Raw genomic sequence first — 17,988 nt, forward strand, 5'->3', positions numbered from 1 at the left:
AGATAGCTCAGAGGCACAGCACACTGGGATACCAACACATTGTGCCAGAGCAGAAGTATGGCAGGTTCTGCAGTTTTCCACAAGTTTCCAATCCCGAGCAGAGACCAGGTGCTTCCCCACTGGAAGCAAGGAGACTCATTCAAGTGGACGTCCAGAATTTCTCCACAGGGACAATAGGAGGTTAAGTTAAAGGTGAAAAATCACAAAGGACTTGGAGTTCCAAACCTGTACTTATAATATTTTTCCTTTTCTCCTGTGTTTGGTTTATGAAGTGGAAAATGCCAGTACAGATGCCTCAGCCCTACTAGCCTTCCTGCTCCTACACTTCAGTGTCTTCATAAACCAACTGATTTATTATTCTATATTAATTGCTTTTCTTTTTTTAAAAAAAAATGATTTAAACTACTACATATTTTTTTGTGGGGAACACTTTTCTCTTTATAGATGGTGCTCACGGTTGCAACCTATGTTCCCCTTTCTCCACTCCTCTCTCCACTCCTCTCTCCTTCTCCTAGTCTCTTCCGCTCTGCCTGGGCTTACCATACTGGTGTCACTGATTGGCATCCATCTCCTTTGAATTCCAGCCCTGTTCTGAAATCAACCCGTGGTCTTAGATTCTCTGCCATCTCTCAGCTTTCAAGCCTGCTCACTCTTCTCCCCCCGCCCCCCCCCCCCCTCCCTCCCTCCTGGCCTCTGACCTTGCTCAACTTCCCCCTCATCCCCACAGCTTTTGACCAAGCCAGACCTTCTTCCCTCAACCTCCAACATGCTCTAACTTCTCCCTAACTCCACCTCCATCCATACTCTACCTTCCTACTTACTTGGCCCAGTCTCTAACCCACTTCCACCTGCCCCTGCACCTCCCCCCGACAACCCTACCATCCTCCTCTAGACTCCAGTGCCGCAGTCCTTCATCCAGTCTGGTTCAATTATGCCTCGCCGTCTAATCCTACTTGAGTTGAAGATTCCACTTTGTCTTGAACCCCATATGCAATGGCACGGGATATCAATTAGTAAACAAAATCCACTGCACTGGGATTCATTCTGGTTTAAAACAAGATATTAGGCTTTAAGTATTAAACTAAAATAAATCAATGAGTGATAGAAAGGCGTCACTACTTATTCCCGGTGTAACCTTCCATTTGCTCACCTCTATTGTGATCACATATCTTTCTGCAAGCAACAGCAGCCGTTCAATTATGACAAGTTTACTGGACCTACAATTAAGAAAAGGGATAAACATTAAATAACTGATAACAGGGAAAGGAACCAGAGGAATTAGTCGTTCAAATATTGAGAGTAGTGCTACTTCTGTTCATCTTCCAAAAATCAGTGTCTTTTTACAATCCACTAACAGAGTGCAGCATGAAACATTTTAAATCTTTGAACCTCAAAACCATTTTAAGGAATCAGCACTACCAAAAGACACCAAAATACTTTACAATGTATCTTGACCCCCTCCTTACAAAAACCAAGGTACAAAGAGTTGGATTGAGCCCTTTGCTAAACCTAAACAATACCAGGTCCAAGAAATTAACATAATATTTGATATATCTCCTAACTGCTCTGGTCACTCTGTAGCAATTTTAAATTGATGGTTCCTCATCAGTGACTTCCCAACTGGAGGAAATATTTTCCTCTGGTCACTATCAAAACCCTCTATTAAATCTCTTCTTACCAGTCACTGCTCCGGTGGAAATAACCCTAGTATTTCAACTCTCTCCTGACTAGTTTCCCATCCCTGGCATCATCCTGGTCAATCTAGACTCTATCGCTTTTATGTCCTTTCTACAGTAATGTGTGGCCTAAACAATTATACATTTTGTGGGGTAAGGGAGAGAAAGAGGGGGAAAATGGGTGGTTTATTAACCAGATTTTGAGTTAGTAATTTGTGCCCCTGACAAACAGCGTACACACAAGATGATTATGGATTGCTACCTAACTGGCTCATCCACAAGCATTTTCAAGCCTGAAGAGTCTGTAGACCTAATTTTAACCTACCCCGCTGAGCAGAAATGGGTTTGATGCCCATTTTACACTCCTTCCGATTTTCCTCTCCATTGAAGAAGCCGGCATCCACCCTAAACCCGCCCCGTTCCCACAAGGCAGGTAAGGTTAAAACCAAGGCTTGTTTGTTTACATTTTCTGTATTCATGTGACCCATTGACAATTAACATCTGCATAAACAGGAGATTAAGGAGCACAAAAATAGCTGAGTATATGAGGAAGGTTAGCTTTACCTGGATGGTGATTGTACCGATGTAGCTACAGTAGGCATGGCTGTAGCAGTTAGCATTTTAGTCGCTCTTGTAACAGCATGTGTCAGAGTAGGGCCTCCAAGAGCTGAACTAGCAACCTACAATGGCGAGAAATGGAGCAAAATACATTATAAAACAAGATCTCATTAATTAAAAAAACCAGAGATTTAAATTCTCCACTTACTTCCAAACGTTTGTAGCAATCTGCTATAAATTTCTTATGAAGGGAAACAGAGTCCTGAAAGAGAAGTGAGTGACAACGGTCAGTCTTTGGATTTATGCACCACATTACGCAGACAGACATGACACATCTTTCACATGTGAAATGAATTTTTGCTGCTTTATCAAGAGTTTGAGTTTCAGAAAAAGACAACTGCTCCAGAATGGACCACTCCCAAGCTACAACCCAGTTTGATTACTTTCCTCATAATATTTCCTGTTATTTTTAAGCACATTTATGAGGAATATTAGGCAGTAGAAATAAAACAAATATTCCAACACATCACATTCAGCAATTTCACATTATACTGGCTAATTTTAAAAATCTGCATCGATGTTAAATTACCTACTGTTGGCATGGTTGTGTTCATTTTCTGATGCAGTTCAATGTCCACTTACAAATTAATAGGGCATCAAACTAGTGAGCAAAATCATTGGGACATGATTTTGGTGCCAGAAGATACCCATAATCGGAACATAATATTCCTCAGTCCCCAACACACATATAAGGTTCTGGGTTTACACTTCATTTCTTTTGAAGGAACCAAAACTATGGATAATGAATTGATGCAATGAACTCGCACATGAATGTGTTAAAGTTTGGGAACTGCAAGTCAGAGAGAGAAATCTAGGGGCAGTCAGATGAAAAGTTTGTTTGAGGATGAACTACCTTTACAGAATGTTAAAGACCATACCTAAACTTAGGCAATTTAGCAGCTTGATGGTCTCCAAACAAACATTTATTCTGTCATGCTATTTATACAGAACATGTTACTGACCCATTTCAGACATACTTGACTTTTGCAGTGTACCTTTTTTAATCGTGGATTCAGGCTGATGTAACTGTAATTAATGATCAGCTGGATTGCTTCATGGGCAATTTCTTCATCTGGTGACTCCATGGCAATTCTCCAGATGAAGTCCATTCCTGTTAGCTCCAGCTTTTCAACATGCTGGTCATTGGGAGCAAGAGTGTACAGCAATTAATCATCCTCACCTGAGCAGGAACTCCTTTTACTGTTCCTAATATTATCTTGCATTTCTTAAAACAGTTCAACAGTACTGATTAACAGAAATAGTGACCAACTTTTTTTGGGGGAGCACTGCACTATATACAGACCCTTCAACGAATGTTCTCATAAAATGCTTATAAAAGGCAACACAGTAATGAAGGCAATTCCAACCATGAAGGCAATCCACTTATCCACAGGACATGCTCATTTTAGTTGGGTGCCACTAGGCCACCAGAGCAGGACATGGGGCATTTTGTACAGGAAGCAATGAAAACAAAAATGAGGTAAATCATCTCATATTGCTCTTGCTGGTGGCCAATTCAAGAGCAACAATGACAGAGCGTGGCACACTTATCTGCCTTCTCAGCTGGGAAAGGTCTGCTGGGGTCAATTTTTGATTATCAGATAAATCAAATGTTCGCTACGCCCGCCCAGTGACATTGGTATGAGGCCCAATTAATTTTTGTGGCTGGGCCTCATTTTAATATTCAGGGTGAGCTGCCAACATTAATTACACTTCCTGTAGGCAGCTCGCCTAGTGGGAGGGCGGGAAATCGAGGGGGGCTGTCGCTATTTAAAGGCAGTCTGAAGATCAGTTGGAGGGCTGAGCCCCAGAGGTATGGGAGTGGCATTGGCACAAAGGAAGAGGCACATATTGCCCTCTCAGGATGAAAGGACACCCGTTCCCCTGCCATCCCATCAACCAATGCCTGCCATGGTGCCAGAAAGCCAGCTGGGTAAGACTGCCTTGGAAGCCACTGAGATGCTGCAGTCTGCAGCTGGGTCCTCTTAGGCCCACGCTCTTACAGGTCACTGATCACAAGCATCTCATGGACCCTTGAATGAGCCACAGCAGCCTTCCACCTCCCATGCTACAGCCACTGGGGAGCACTTTGTAGAAGCACTGGAGTTGGTAAGAGAGCAATTAGACAGGCATTAGGGGCTTTCACCAGGGTGATCAATATTGTGACTTGTTTGAGGAATTGGGAGTTATGTTCTTTGAAATATTTGTGTGCAGAGTGTGTTCCAGAAGCAGCTGATGACTTTGTAATGTTAGTTGACATTAATACCAATGTTGGTCTTTGAATAGCAGTTTATTGGAGAGTAGAATGACTGGGAGAGATATTGGACATGACTGTTAATGTAGAGAAGCTGGGATTATTCAGCTGAAGCACTGTTCAATAAGCTGCTGCCAATAAGCTCTGTCTGTAGGCATTAGCTGAAGCCCTTCCACTTCCTCACCATCCTCTATGTCATCAGTGGTAAAAGTGTTTGCTCTGGCAAACACAGCATCTGCCAGTTGCTTAAAGCAAGCAAGAGCTGTATACTGACAGATTTTGCTGATACTCAGTGGCAGCTTGGAAGGAGCTGGGGGCAAAGAGGTTGAGGGCTGCAGTGAACTTGAATGTAACAGTGCTGTTCCAGCTGTGGCAGTTGGTTGCAGGAGTGACTTAACTCTGACAGCCTCCCTAGAAAAGCACAGCCTCCTTATGCATTGCTTCTCAGAAAAGTGCAAGTATATTATCCTGAGCCTATAAACTCTTGGGAGGGTAAGGGTTCCTGTGAGCACGTCGTCATCTATTTACTCTCCCTGCTGCAGCACTGTGCGCTCAGCTTTGCACAGTGGAATTGCCACAGGGCCCCACATGCAGAAAAAAGTGTGTTGCCTGAAGCCCCTTAAGAGTTGAGAATATTGTACAGGCACCACAAGCACTCTGAAATGGCGTAAGTAGCCAAAAATCACTAATATAAACAAAACGTCTCAAAACTTTTCAGCATTTTACCCAAGAACAATTGAGGATCCCTTTAAATATTGCTGAAAATGGCATCCTCTTGACTTGTACCATGGGATGGCAACCAAAAAGGTGTCTGGGTCCTAAAACTGGTGTAGGACCCATACTTGTCTATATTTATTAGGCTCCTACCTGTTTCGGGTGAGAGCTCTAGCTGCCTAAATCGAGGCCCTCTTGAAAAATCACATCGGGTGGGCCTCGGATGTGAAATTGGCATGGTTTTCAAATATATTTTGATGCGCTACCAACCCCATTTATGCCAAAAAACGGTGCAGTAGGCAGGCGAAAATTGCCCCCATTGTTTGGATGGGCATGGGGTCAAAAGGCCTTAAGAAATCAACATACAACAAAGAACACAATATAAAATTTCAAATTCTGTTCAATTCACTCCAACACCTCATCCTCTTTTGGCCAGAATTCATAAAATAGGGGGCAATTTTAAATTTTTAAGAAACATTTTCAGCATAAGCACCAACTGAAGGAAAACAGAACAGATATCTTACCAGCTGAGCCCCTTGTTTTTTCAATCGATGATCAGAAAGGTTTACAATCTCAAAGAAAGTTTTGAAGAGATTAAACCCTACAAAAGAGAAGCAGAATAGATTTGTAGAACAGCTGGTTACGTAGCCAGAACGTGCTTATCTTAGTTGGGTGCCACAAGGGGGCCAGAGGAGCACATTGGCACTCTCCACAGGAAGCAATGAAAACAAAAAAAACTGAGGTAAGTTATTAAAGACCTCAATGATTCAAAATCAAGCTGTACACTGTGCATGTAATCCTCATTATTACAAATCTATGAAAATAGATCATAGCATGGAGTTTATTTAAAAAGAACATTAGCACTTGTGCTAATAATGGAACTTCTGCCTGGATCCCAGTTGTCCCGGCTGAGAGGACTGGCTGGAGACCTGGTCTCAGCTCTTCTTCAATGCCACTCTACAACAAGCTTTGCGCAAGTGTATTCAAGTATCTCTGATTTTCCCCTCAGATATTGCCTGGCCTCCATCCTGCACTTTTCAACAGCAACACAGTTGCAATCAGCATCACATGGGAAAATATTTTGTTGTTTGTAAGAGCAATGCTCCACTTTACCCAATGCATTATAAAACTACGATGAAAGTGCATTACCAGGCTGCAGTATTAAACTGAAGGAGTCAAACTGGTGTAATTTAAAGCTGTAACAGTGACTCACTCAAATTTTATGTGGAACTTTTGCAGTTATTTGTGCTGTAAGTGGTAATGTTTGGTTACCACTTCAGAAATTGACTCCGCTATTTTCTACTTATCTGAAAGACCTCTGCAATGAATTGAGAGAGAAAAGGGATATTTTACAACATTGTGACAACAAGTGTTTAATCTGAGTCCTGGGACAAAGAAAGGATTCTACTAGAAAGTAATATGCTGCAGGTTACTCAATTTTCCATAGTATTCGTATGTATTAATACACTGTATCAGAGTATTAGCTCAAGGGTTTATACCTGCAATTAGCCACTTCAGACACTTCCCACAAGCAGGGAAAAAGAATATTCTCACCATTCCCACACCCCTTAATGGTCTGACATAGGTTAAGAAACTGAATCAGGTCATCTGCTGATTCAGTAGGAGAATGGTACACAAGAGTGAATAATTTTTTATATATTTGCCTTAAGTATTTAAGTAATTTAAGACAACAACCTGTTTCTCCATGTCTGGCTCAACTTTTTGAAGCAACAGCAGTCTTCAAGAAGCTCAGCAAGATATGGAGTTCTGAAGACCAAAGGTGGAGACAAAGATTTGAATCTTTAAGTACTAGAAATATCTGAAAGAAATTGAAATATTCTGAAAGTTCAAAGCAAGTGTACAAGAATAATTTTGAAGATTCAATGGCAACAGGAGAGGAGACTTCAACAATGACAATTCTATAGTCATGTACTGAGAATGAATGATACAGGTTTACTAAAACCAGATTTAGTATCCAGGGAAGAAGGGATCTTGGTGTAGAGATGCACCGTGCAAAACTATTTTGAGATGTGTAAATAATCAATCTTAATGCAAATGATTTACTAAGGACAGCCTAGGATAGAAATGGATGTTGTTACTTCATTACCCCACTATGCTCTGAGGTCCAGGAAGAATTAAATCAAATAAGGCAAGAAACTACTAAAATGACACGGTCAGAACAACTTTTCATTTTGTAAACTTTCATTTCCATACAAAGGAAATCTCGGCACACTTTTAAAAAAAAAGTTCTATCTGTCCCATTTCACTCATCCACATCTCCTCATTCCAGCCCATTACTAAGATGATAGTCAAGCAAACCACTCCTAGCTTTCAGTCAATAAAATTAGGCACTTCTGCAAGAGTGAAGTGACTTGCCCTCCGAAGAAGCACGACATTATCTCTCAGCTACAAGGTTATTCGGACACAAGGACATGGACAGTAGTCTGATGTGCAAAACTGCAAATTTTCAACTAATTATAACGTGTTGGCCTCCAAAACAAAGTACTGCACTGGCTGTGAAGTGATCTGCTACGTCCACAGGATTTAAACTGCGCTAAATAAAAGTTAATTTGTTCTTTATATATAAATTGTCAACCACATACCATTCATGGTGATCTCGTAGGGTTCCAGTTTGAGGATTTTCTCCTTAAAAAGCTGTTGTTGAACATCACTCTCCAAGTCTCCATGTCCTTTGGTAAACCATTCAAAGCACAACTGCGGAAAATTATGGTCATCAGAAAATAAATTGTTAAACTTCTGAGTCATTTTTCTGGAGCTTCCTTTGAAAAATACTAAAGTTTACATGCAATTATACATTTTCCAGAGTGAACTAATCCACTGATAGCTTTAAAAACAAAATCAATCTTTTTAAATCCCATTTATTGACCATTTACTTCAACCATCCCTGAATTGCTAGAGTGAGATCAACGATGTCAGATCCACTTCTGGCAAGGATTGTGTGTAAAAGGGGGTTCTAAAGTTAACTGTCAGGTTAGCTCATTAAAGAACCAATATCTAGAGATGTGATAACAGTAGATAACAGTACATCAAATCATGCAGAATGATAAATAATTTTTTTTAAAATTGTACCTCTCGATCCAATTCACAAATATCTGCTCCAGACACCAGGCACTCCCAAATCTCTTTTGCGCGATTCCAGCCTATGTAAAGGCTGGCTTCTTGAAGGAAAAATGCAAGGAACCTCAGGTGTGCTTCCAGGTACTGCGTCAAGATAACAAAATACTGTTAGAACTGAAGCAGCAGCAGAAAAAGAATCACTATTAAATCTGATGTACAAGTGTCGCCTCCATACATGGCTTTATGTGCTGCAGAAGGAAATAACTTATACAATTATTGTAAATTTGGTAAAATGGTATTATAAAATAGGAGAGTGACATTCATATATTGGGGAGAAGAAATACTCTATGGCGAATATGGCTAACTGGGACTAAAATGGAACAAAAAGCAAATACATTCTTAAAAAAATTATACTCTAGATTTTAAGAAAGTAAGAAAACCCAGAGCATTCTGGATATGATTGCAGAGATCTTCCACCAGTAGTATCAGCGCGGCAGTTGGTAGTACTCTCTCCTCCGAGTCAGAAGGTCATGGGGACAAGTCCTTCTGCAGAAACTTGAGCACAAAATCTAGGTGGTCCTAAGGGAGTGCTGCACTGTCGGAGGTGCCATCTTTCGGAAGAGACTTTAAACCATCTACCCACTCAGGAGGATCCCACGGCACTATTCCAAGAAGAGCAGGGGAGTTCTCCCCAGTGTCCTGGCCAATATTGAAACCTCAACCAACCAAAAAAAAATTATCTGGTCATTATCACATTGATGTTTGTGGGACCTTGCTGTGCGCAAATTGGCTGCTGTGTTTCCTACATTACAACAGTGACTACACCTCAAAAGTACTTCATTGGCTGTAAAGCACTTAGGGACATTCTGAAAGGTGCTATATAAATGCAAGCCTTCCTTTTTTCCCTTTTTAGTTGTCTTCAACTCTGTTTTAAAGTTGAAACCAGAAATAATAAATTGAAGCATGATTATTTCAGTCCACAACCTGTAATTTAATGTCAGGTGTAGATTAAGACACAAGGATTGGGTTATCAATCTGTTAAGACAGTGTTTACATCTCTCGGACCAGAGTATAAATCCAAACTGAAGGAAATTTCAACTTCAGTACAATGAGAACGAGGAATTGCTAAGAAAAATGAAAATTCCAGCATAGAAACATTGGACCAGTTCTGCAGTAGCTAAAATTGTGGCAGCAATTTTGCTGTCATTTTAACAGGTCCAAAGGTACAGCCTAAACAACAATATCTTCAATAAAGGCTCTAAAATGACGGCAATCTTGCGCAGGACAGTGGTCAAGATTTCAGGCATCCCAAACTCATCCTGTATTTACGCAGAATGATTTTTGGCTCAAACAAATTCCTAACATCAAACCTTCATGTTGTTGAGGCATAAAAACGATCATATTTCTGCCCATTCATTCATTTGGTACATAAACCAGTTAACCCATCCCATTTAAAAAAAAACGTTATGGTCACATTACAAATAGAACAATATACATGTTGTAAATTGTCTCAAACACTTACGTCTTGATGCGTGTATCTTCCATCTACTATCGTTGATCCTGTCAGCCCTCCTGTACCAGCTGCAGAAACTGCTAGTCGATGGCATGCCACAAGGCTCCCCGTAACCAGCTTCACTATTTCAAAGTTCTTCTTCAAATCCTGGACAATGCTCTAGAAGAACAGAAACAGAAGAAAAAGTCAATTTTCAAGTTTGGTTTAAAAGTCAGCTCCACCTTAATGAATGATTTACATTAAATATATACATGGAAGAATTGGGTACCGTAGTCCTTTCACCTTGAGGAACTAAGATAAAATCCAACTAAACTGATGAAAACTGAAGCAGGCTTCCTCTCTTCCTGACAGCTATGTAGGCCTTAAGTGAAATTAGTATGGCCAATATCAATTTGAGGCCCTAGTAGATTAAATCGTCAGCAGAAAAAGTCACTCAGGGAAGCTACAATGAGGGAGGGGGAGGCTGGGGAGGGGATATAATCCAAGTATTTAAAATATGAAAGATATGGATTAGGTTAAAATATCAATTTTATAACAAACTGTCGTGGCTCAAAATGAAGATCAAGATTAGAAGAAATTCATAACTCCCATGCCAAATCACCTGCACAAAATCTGTTGAATAGACCCAAAATTGCATCAAACACAGTTAAAGCTATGTTCACTGACTGTTAAAATTAAAGCTGGAGTATTTGTTTATGTAGATACAGGTGTTCAAATATGGTTTAATATGTTAAAAGTGATGGATCCAGTCCTGCTGGGATTATGATAGTGCTCGCTGTGGAAAGTAACCTTCAGGGTGGATAACGTGGATTACAATGCCCAGTTGATATCCTGACATTTTAACTTGATTATATTCGGGGGACAGAGAAAAATTTCACACAGTTCCTACTTTTGCAATAATGAAGGTGAAAACAATGTGTTGGTCGTATCTATCTGGTCAAGCAGTATAGCACTTGATAGATTTAAAAATACAGGAGCTGCTTAATATTTGTAACCGTAAAAATTGCTAGATATTGAAACAGCACACAGACATGATCGTCAAAAAACCACAAACACATAGCACCAAGTCCAATGTTACCTGAACCCTAGGTTGTTTAGGGTTTTCTGCAGGTATCAGATCCATCACCAAAACAAGCTACTGAGAAAACAGGCAAGTATAGTTGCTGATACGATACCCAATTAGAAGGGGAATGGAATCGAAGGATGCAGCTCAAAATTTACAGAACAAATGAGAATGGGCTGAATAATGGTGCATGAAATTTAATGCAGACAAATGTAAAGTACTGCACATCGGAAGGAAAAATGGGTAACGTACATGCTCCATGAAAGATGTTGAAATAGCTACGGATGAAGTTGAAAGAGGCCAAGGATTCTTAGTAGACTAGAAACTGAACACGTACAACAAATAAGGGAGCTACAATAAACAAAGCTAATAGGATGTTGAACTATGTAGCTAAAACAGTAGACTATGTCAAAGAAAATTTAGCACCAATATCAGGAACCCTTTCTTTTACCCAGAATGATCAAAACTTGTAATGGAGGTACATTCAGATGCAACAATGGGGGGGGGGGGTTGGCAGGGGTAGGGGTAGGGGTCTGTTGGATGGATGAATTAAGATAGGCCTTCATCATTTCTTTGATCTTGCAAGTTTGTACTCTCCCACCACAGGGACAGTCCCCACTTACTCAAGTCTATAGATATTAGGCATTGGTTGGCACAGATTAGGGACTATCAAGTCTGCAGATACACCAGTGAAGTCAAGTATCTAAAGCCTCAGTTTACCAGCACAAAGCACTGGTTGTTCAGCCAGAAGCACCCTACTCATTAGGGTATGGGCTTGGAGAGCTATCAAGAGCCAAGTGTGAAGAACCCTAGCCCCCAGTAACAGATCTACCCCTTCTGGTTCTATCAGTGAGCCAGGCTAGCTGGTCAATCATCAGCAATTGCCAATACAACAGTGACTACAGTTCAAAAGTAATTCTTTGGCTGTGAAGGACTCTGGCACGTACTGACTATATAAATCCATATTCTTTCTTTACTTTTTAACAGTGCCCTGCAGATTACCAAGTCTACCACAGAAGGTTGACAATTCCAACCTTTCATTGTCACAAATGGCATCATGGAGCGACCTCGACCCAAAGAGATTCCACTCTTGAAAGGTGCTAGATAAATCCAAGTTCCTTCTTTAATTCATTAACCTACATTAGAACATTATTGTCAATAAAGAAAGACCAAAGTATCCTTTGCCCCTTCTCAGAGGGGTCCTGGAGGACTGCAGCTAGGCAGACGTAGGCAACCATCAGGACCCCAGGTACTGATATGAAAATAATTGAGCTGGATGTCACTTGTATCTTCCAATCAATACCTTTTGAGGTCCCCTAGTAAGCTGTGCAAAGCTGCAATTGGGGATACCCACTGGTCAACCCATTATTCGAGATGGTGAATTAGATATATTGGTTTCCTAGGTGAGTCCACCAACAGCACAATATCTGTAAAAAGGAGCAGGCAATTCTTGCAAAAATGCCTGGAACAAACACACTGAAGCATCACAATCTCATCCAACACTTCGTTACTGGGACTGTGCAAGGAGCATGGACAAATTCTTAACACACACAATGGGAGAACAATGGTTTATTACAAAACAAAAACTTGTTTACAGTAAACACTGAAATTTACCAGCAACAAGTTACACTGACATCAGTGGGATAATTTCATAAATAAAAGTGATGATGATTTTCCTGCAAGTATTCTTGGTTTATATTTTCTGGATTAATTTTAAGAATTTAGATGGAAATTCTTAAGGTATCAGCCCAATATCAGCAGACAGTTAAAGGAAGAAATTGTGAAGCTCTATTGCTGGTGCGGAGTCTCACTAGACACCAGTGCGAAATGGAAATCATGGAATCATAGAAAGCACAGCACAGAAGGAGGCCACTCGGCCCATCAAGTCCGTACCGGCTCTATGCAAGAGCAATCCAGCTAGTCTCACTCCCCCGCCCTAACCCCCTAGCCCTGCAAATTTTTTCCGTTGAGTACTTATCCCGTTCCCTTTTGAAGGCCACCCTACATCATCTCACCATATGGGGCTACATCGTGGCTCCAATTCTGCTCCCTTACTCTTTTTAAAAATTTGTTCATGGGATGTGGGCGTCGCTGGCAAGGCCAGCATTTATTGCCCATCCACAATTGCCCTCGAGAAGGCGGTGGTGAGCCGCCTTCTTGAACCGCTGCAGTCCGTGTGGTGAAGGTTCTCCCACAGTGTTGTTAGGAAGGGAGTTCCAGGATTTTGACACAGCGACAATGAAGGATCGTTGATATTTTTCCAAGTTGGGATGGTGTGTGACTTGGAGGGGAACGTGCAGGTGGTGTTGTTCCCATGTGCCTGCTGCCCTTGTCCTTCTAGGTGGTAGAGGTCATGGGTTTGGGAGGTGCTGTCAAAGAAGCGAGTTGCTGCAGTGCATCCTGTGGATGGTACACACTGCAGCCACGGTACGCCAGTGGTTAAAGGAGTGAATGTTTACCGTGGTGGATGGGGTGCCAATCAAGCGGGCTGCTTTGTCCTGGATGGTGTCGAGCTTCTTGAGTGTTGTTGGAGCTGCACTCATCCAGGCAAGTGGAGAGTATTCCATCACACTCCTGACTTGTGCCTTGAAGATGGTGGAAAGGCTTTGGGGAGTCAGGAGGTGAGTCACTCGCCGCAGAATACACAGCCTCTGACCTGCTCTTGTAGCCACAGTATTTATGTGGCTGGTCCAGTTAAGTTTCTGGTCAATGGTGACCCCCAGGATGTTGATGGTGGGGGATTCGGCGATGGTAATGCCGTTGAATGTCAAGGCGAGGTGGTTAGACTCTCTTGTTGGAGATGGGCATTGCCTGGCACTTGTCTGGCACGAATGTTACTTGCCACTTATCAGCCCAAGTCTGGATGTTGTCCAGGTCTTGCTGCATGCGGGCTCGGACTGCTTCATTATCTGAGGGGTTGCAGCTAGCAAGGCTCCACACTGGCAGAAAGTTGCTATTTCTGCCCGCTCATGTTAACCCCAAATTTGACACTGGTTCCACTTCCTTCAATTCTGAAGAAACCACAAGAATGGTGATTTACTGAAGTGGGTTGGTGCACCAATGCGATGAATCCGCAGTACACGGCCATGTCTGGGATTCTCTACTTCCTGAGTGTCTGACCACAGCTGGCTCAACTTCTTTTAGGGGAGGGGCAGTGAAGATGTTAAGCTTCGCCCAAGGAGAAAGCAAATCGCTGCATCTGTTATCACAGATCTCCAGTTTATGATTCCAATATTTTAGAAGGCTGGGAAGAACTAATCCACCTCAGCTGAGGAATGAATTGCTAAAATAGCACAGAAATTAAATTTTACTCCAACTCAGCATTACATAGAATGTACAGCACAGGAACAGGCCATTTGGCTCAACATGCCGGTGTTTATGCCCCACACGAGCCTCCTCCCACCCTTCTTCATCTAAACCCATCAACATATCCTTCTATTCCTTTCTCCCTCGTGTTTATCTAGTTGCCCCTTAAATGCATCTATGCTAGTCGCCTCAACTACTCCTTGTGGTAGCAAGTTGCACATTCTAACCACTCTCTGGGTAAAGAAGTTTTTCCTGAATTCCCTATTGGATTTATGAGTGACAATTTTATATCCGTGGCCCCTAGATCTGGTCTCCTCTGCAAGTGGAATCATCTCGACATCGACCCTATCAAACCCTTTTATAATCTTAAAGGCCTCTATCAGATCACCCCTCAGTCCTCTCTTTTCGAGGAAGAGTCCCAGCCTGATCAATCTTTCCTGATATGTATAACCTCTCAGTTCTGGTACCATCCTAGTGAATCTTTTTTGCACCTTCAGTGTCTCTATATCCTTTTTATAATATGGAGACCAAAACTATTCACAGTACTCCAAGTGTGGTCATAGAAACATAGAAAATAGGAGTAGGCCATTTGGACCTTTGAGCCTGCTCTGCCATTCAATATGATCATGGCTGATCCTCTATCTCAATACCATATTCCCGCTCTCTCCCCATACCCCTTAATGCCTTTTGTGTCTAGAAATCTATCTAACTGCTTCTTAAATTTCTCCTCATCTCAGTCCTAAATGTCCTACCCCGTATCCTGAGACTGTGACCCCTTGTTCTGGACCCCCCCAGCCAGGGGAAACATCTTCCCTGCATCCAGTCTGTCTAGCCCTGTCAGAATTTTATATGTTTCAATGAGATCCCCTCTCATTCTTCTAATACAGGCCGAGTCGACCCAATCTCACATCTTTCGCCATCCCGGGAATCAGTCTGGTGATCCTTTGCTGCACTCCCTCTATGGCAAGTATATCTTCTCTTAGGTAAGGAGACCAAAACTGCACATAATACTCCAGGTGTGGTCTCACCATGGCCCTGTATAACTGTAGTAAGACATCCTTGCGAACCAAGGTTCTACACAAGTTTAAAATAACTTCCCTGCATTTCAATTCTATCCCTCTAGAAATGAACCCCACATCTTTGTTTGCTTTTTTAAAATGGCCTTATTAATTCCTGTGTCGCTATTTTTAGTGATTTGTGTATCTGTACCACCCGATCCCTCTGCTCCTTTTATTTTCCAAGCAGTACGTGGCCTCCTTATTCTTCCTACCAAAATGTACCACCTCAAACTTACTTATATTGAAATTCATTTGCCAATTACACGCCCATTCTGCAAGTTTATTAATGTCTTCCTATATTTGTCACAGTCCTCCTCAGTATTAACTATACCCTCCAATTTAGTGTTGTCTGCAAATTTTGAAATTGTACTTCCAATTCCCGAGTCCATATTGTTTATATAAATGGTGACAATGGTCCCAGCACCAATCCTTGTGGAACACCACTTCCCACCTTTTGCCAGTCTCAGTAACCACCTTTATCTCTACTCTGCTTTCTGTTTTGTAGCCAGCTTGCTATCCATTCTGCTACTTGCCTCCTGACACCACATGCTCTGACCTTAGTCATGAGATTGGTGAGTGCTGAAGTTAACACCTGGCATTCATGTCAATGCATGGTACTTCGAAAATCAGCATGGGAACCAGGTAATGGAAGTTAGATTATTAAAATATCCGAAGAAAGTTGCATTGTGATTAAATCTTACCCGTTAATACAGTACATAAGGGAAAGCTCTGAAACCTGAATGTTCCTTTAAATTGATAATAAAAATACATTTCTTAAGGCAAAGGGACCATAACAGCTTTAAAGTGCAGCAACCATTATGAGTACAACTACAATTTTATTATACTACTTCAGCCAATTGCAGCACTGAGATGGATGTTACTGAGAATTAGTTGCTTGGTTAGTAACTTGTCTACCAGGCTTTATTGTTGTGGTACAACATTTTTCCTTCCAGGATTAAGGATCTTGACCCCCTGGGTTCCTCCACCTTATTCAGAGAACATTATGGATTTTAATTGACCCATATCCACTCTTTTTACCTTATCTTGTTTCTGACAGCTCTGTTTGATAAAGGACCTGGTAATCTCATGAAGCTGACGCAAAGCTGGAACCACCCATACTGGCTGCTGGTTGTTTTGCTGGGAGGACTAAGGAGAAAATCACAATTTAAAACATCATAGAAAAGACCAGAAGCATTTAATGTAATCTGAATCATACTAAATATAAAAAGTGTATTTCCAGTGATCCACTACAAATTAAATTTTAGTTATCATCCAGTGATTGTGTCAACATGCATCAATGGAAAATAGCAGCTTGAATGACGACACCATGACACACATTAAAAATAAAATTACACACTTTGCACACAGAAGACATCGTTTTTATAATTAAAACAGCATTACACATATTTGCATTCTGAAAACAATAACAGTGAGGATGTAGCAAATCTCATCATGGGGTTCAGATGGCTTCTAAAACTAAGTCTTCTCAGTTCGTGAAGGCATTTGAACTCCTCACTAGGATCTTGCACAAATGTAAGGAATCTTACAACACCAGGTTATAGTCCAACAGTTTTATTTGAAAATCACAAGCTTTCGGAGGCTTTCGCCTTCGTCAGGTGAGTGTCGAGATTCATTGAAAATTACCGCATATATAGTCATAGAACAATGCCTGGTGATTACAGATAATCTTTCCAACTGCCCGTTATCAAGGCCATCAAATGAATTGAATAGTGTTCAGACAGAGAAACCTTAGATACCCCAGACAACTGAATATACAAATGGCCAGAACCAAAGACAAAGACAGAGAGGGAGAGAGAGAGAGAAACATCCGAAAAGAAGAGAAAGAGAGATAATGACCAGTTGTATTAAAAACAGATCACGTTTTTTTTCCCCTGGTGGGGTTACGTGTAGCGCGACACGAACCCAAGATCCCGGTTGAGGCCGTCCTCATGGGTGCGGAACTTGGCTATCAATTTCTGCTCGACGATTTTGCGTTGTCTTGTGTCTCGAAGGCCGCCTTGGAGAACGCTTACCCGAAGATCGGAGGCTGAATATCCTTGACTGCTGAAGTGTTCCCCGATTGGGAGGGAACCCTCCTGTCTGGCGATTGTTGTGCGGTGTCCGTTCATCCGTTGTCGCAGTGTCTGCATGGTCTCGCCAATGTACCATGCTCTGGGGCATCCTTTCCTGCAACGTATGAGGTAGACAACGTTGGCCAAGTCACAGGAGTATGAACCATGTACCTGGTGGGTGGTGTCCTCTCGTGTGATGGTGGTATCTGTGTCGACGATCTGGCATGTCTTGCAGAGGTTGCCGTGGCAGGGTTGTGTGGTGTCGTGGACGCTGTTCTCCTGAAAGCTGGGTAATTTACTGCGAACGATGGTCTGTTTGAGGTTGAGTGGCTGTTTGAAGGCGAGTAGTGGAGGCGTGGGGATGGCCTTAGCGAGGTGTTCGTCGTCATCGATGACATGTCGAAGGCTGCGGAGAACATGGCGCAGTTTCTCCGCTCCGGGGAAGTACTGGACGACGAAGGGTACTCTGTTGGTTGCATCCCGTGTTTGTCTTCTGAGGAGGTCTGTGCGATTTTTTCACTGTGGCCCGTCGGAACGGTCGATCGACGAGTCGAGCGTCATATCCCGTTCTTACGAGGGCGTCTTTCAGTGTCTGTAGGTGTCCATCGCGTTCCTCCTCGTCTGAGCAGATCCTGT

The 17,988-nt window shown here is 42.0% G+C and overlaps 1 protein-coding gene across 2 annotated transcripts in view; it reads right to left on the reverse strand.

Annotated features, from left to right (window-relative positions):
- Positions 1 to 17,988, reverse strand: part of usp24 (ubiquitin specific peptidase 24) — a 186,044-nt gene that overhangs the window by 102,836 nt on the left and 65,220 nt on the right. For both annotated transcript variants that reach the window (XM_067990069.1, XM_067990068.1), the window contains exons 16-24: positions 16,319 to 16,426; positions 9,863 to 10,012; positions 8,353 to 8,484; positions 7,866 to 7,977; positions 5,787 to 5,863; positions 3,290 to 3,430; positions 2,443 to 2,496; positions 2,241 to 2,356; positions 1,151 to 1,217 (exon numbers count right to left, since the gene is read on the reverse strand). In XM_067990069.1, the coding sequence (XP_067846170.1) occupies positions 1,151 to 1,217; positions 2,241 to 2,356; positions 2,443 to 2,496; positions 3,290 to 3,430; positions 5,787 to 5,863; positions 7,866 to 7,977; positions 8,353 to 8,484; positions 9,863 to 10,012; positions 16,319 to 16,426 (957 nt within the window). The remainder of the gene's footprint in view (positions 1 to 1,150; positions 1,218 to 2,240; positions 2,357 to 2,442; positions 2,497 to 3,289; positions 3,431 to 5,786; positions 5,864 to 7,865; positions 7,978 to 8,352; positions 8,485 to 9,862; positions 10,013 to 16,318; positions 16,427 to 17,988) is intronic.

This window comes from Heptranchias perlo, chromosome 9 (assembly GCF_035084215.1).
Source record: "Heptranchias perlo isolate sHepPer1 chromosome 9, sHepPer1.hap1, whole genome shotgun sequence".
Lineage (NCBI taxonomy): Eukaryota > Metazoa > Chordata > Chondrichthyes > Hexanchiformes > Hexanchidae > Heptranchias > Heptranchias perlo.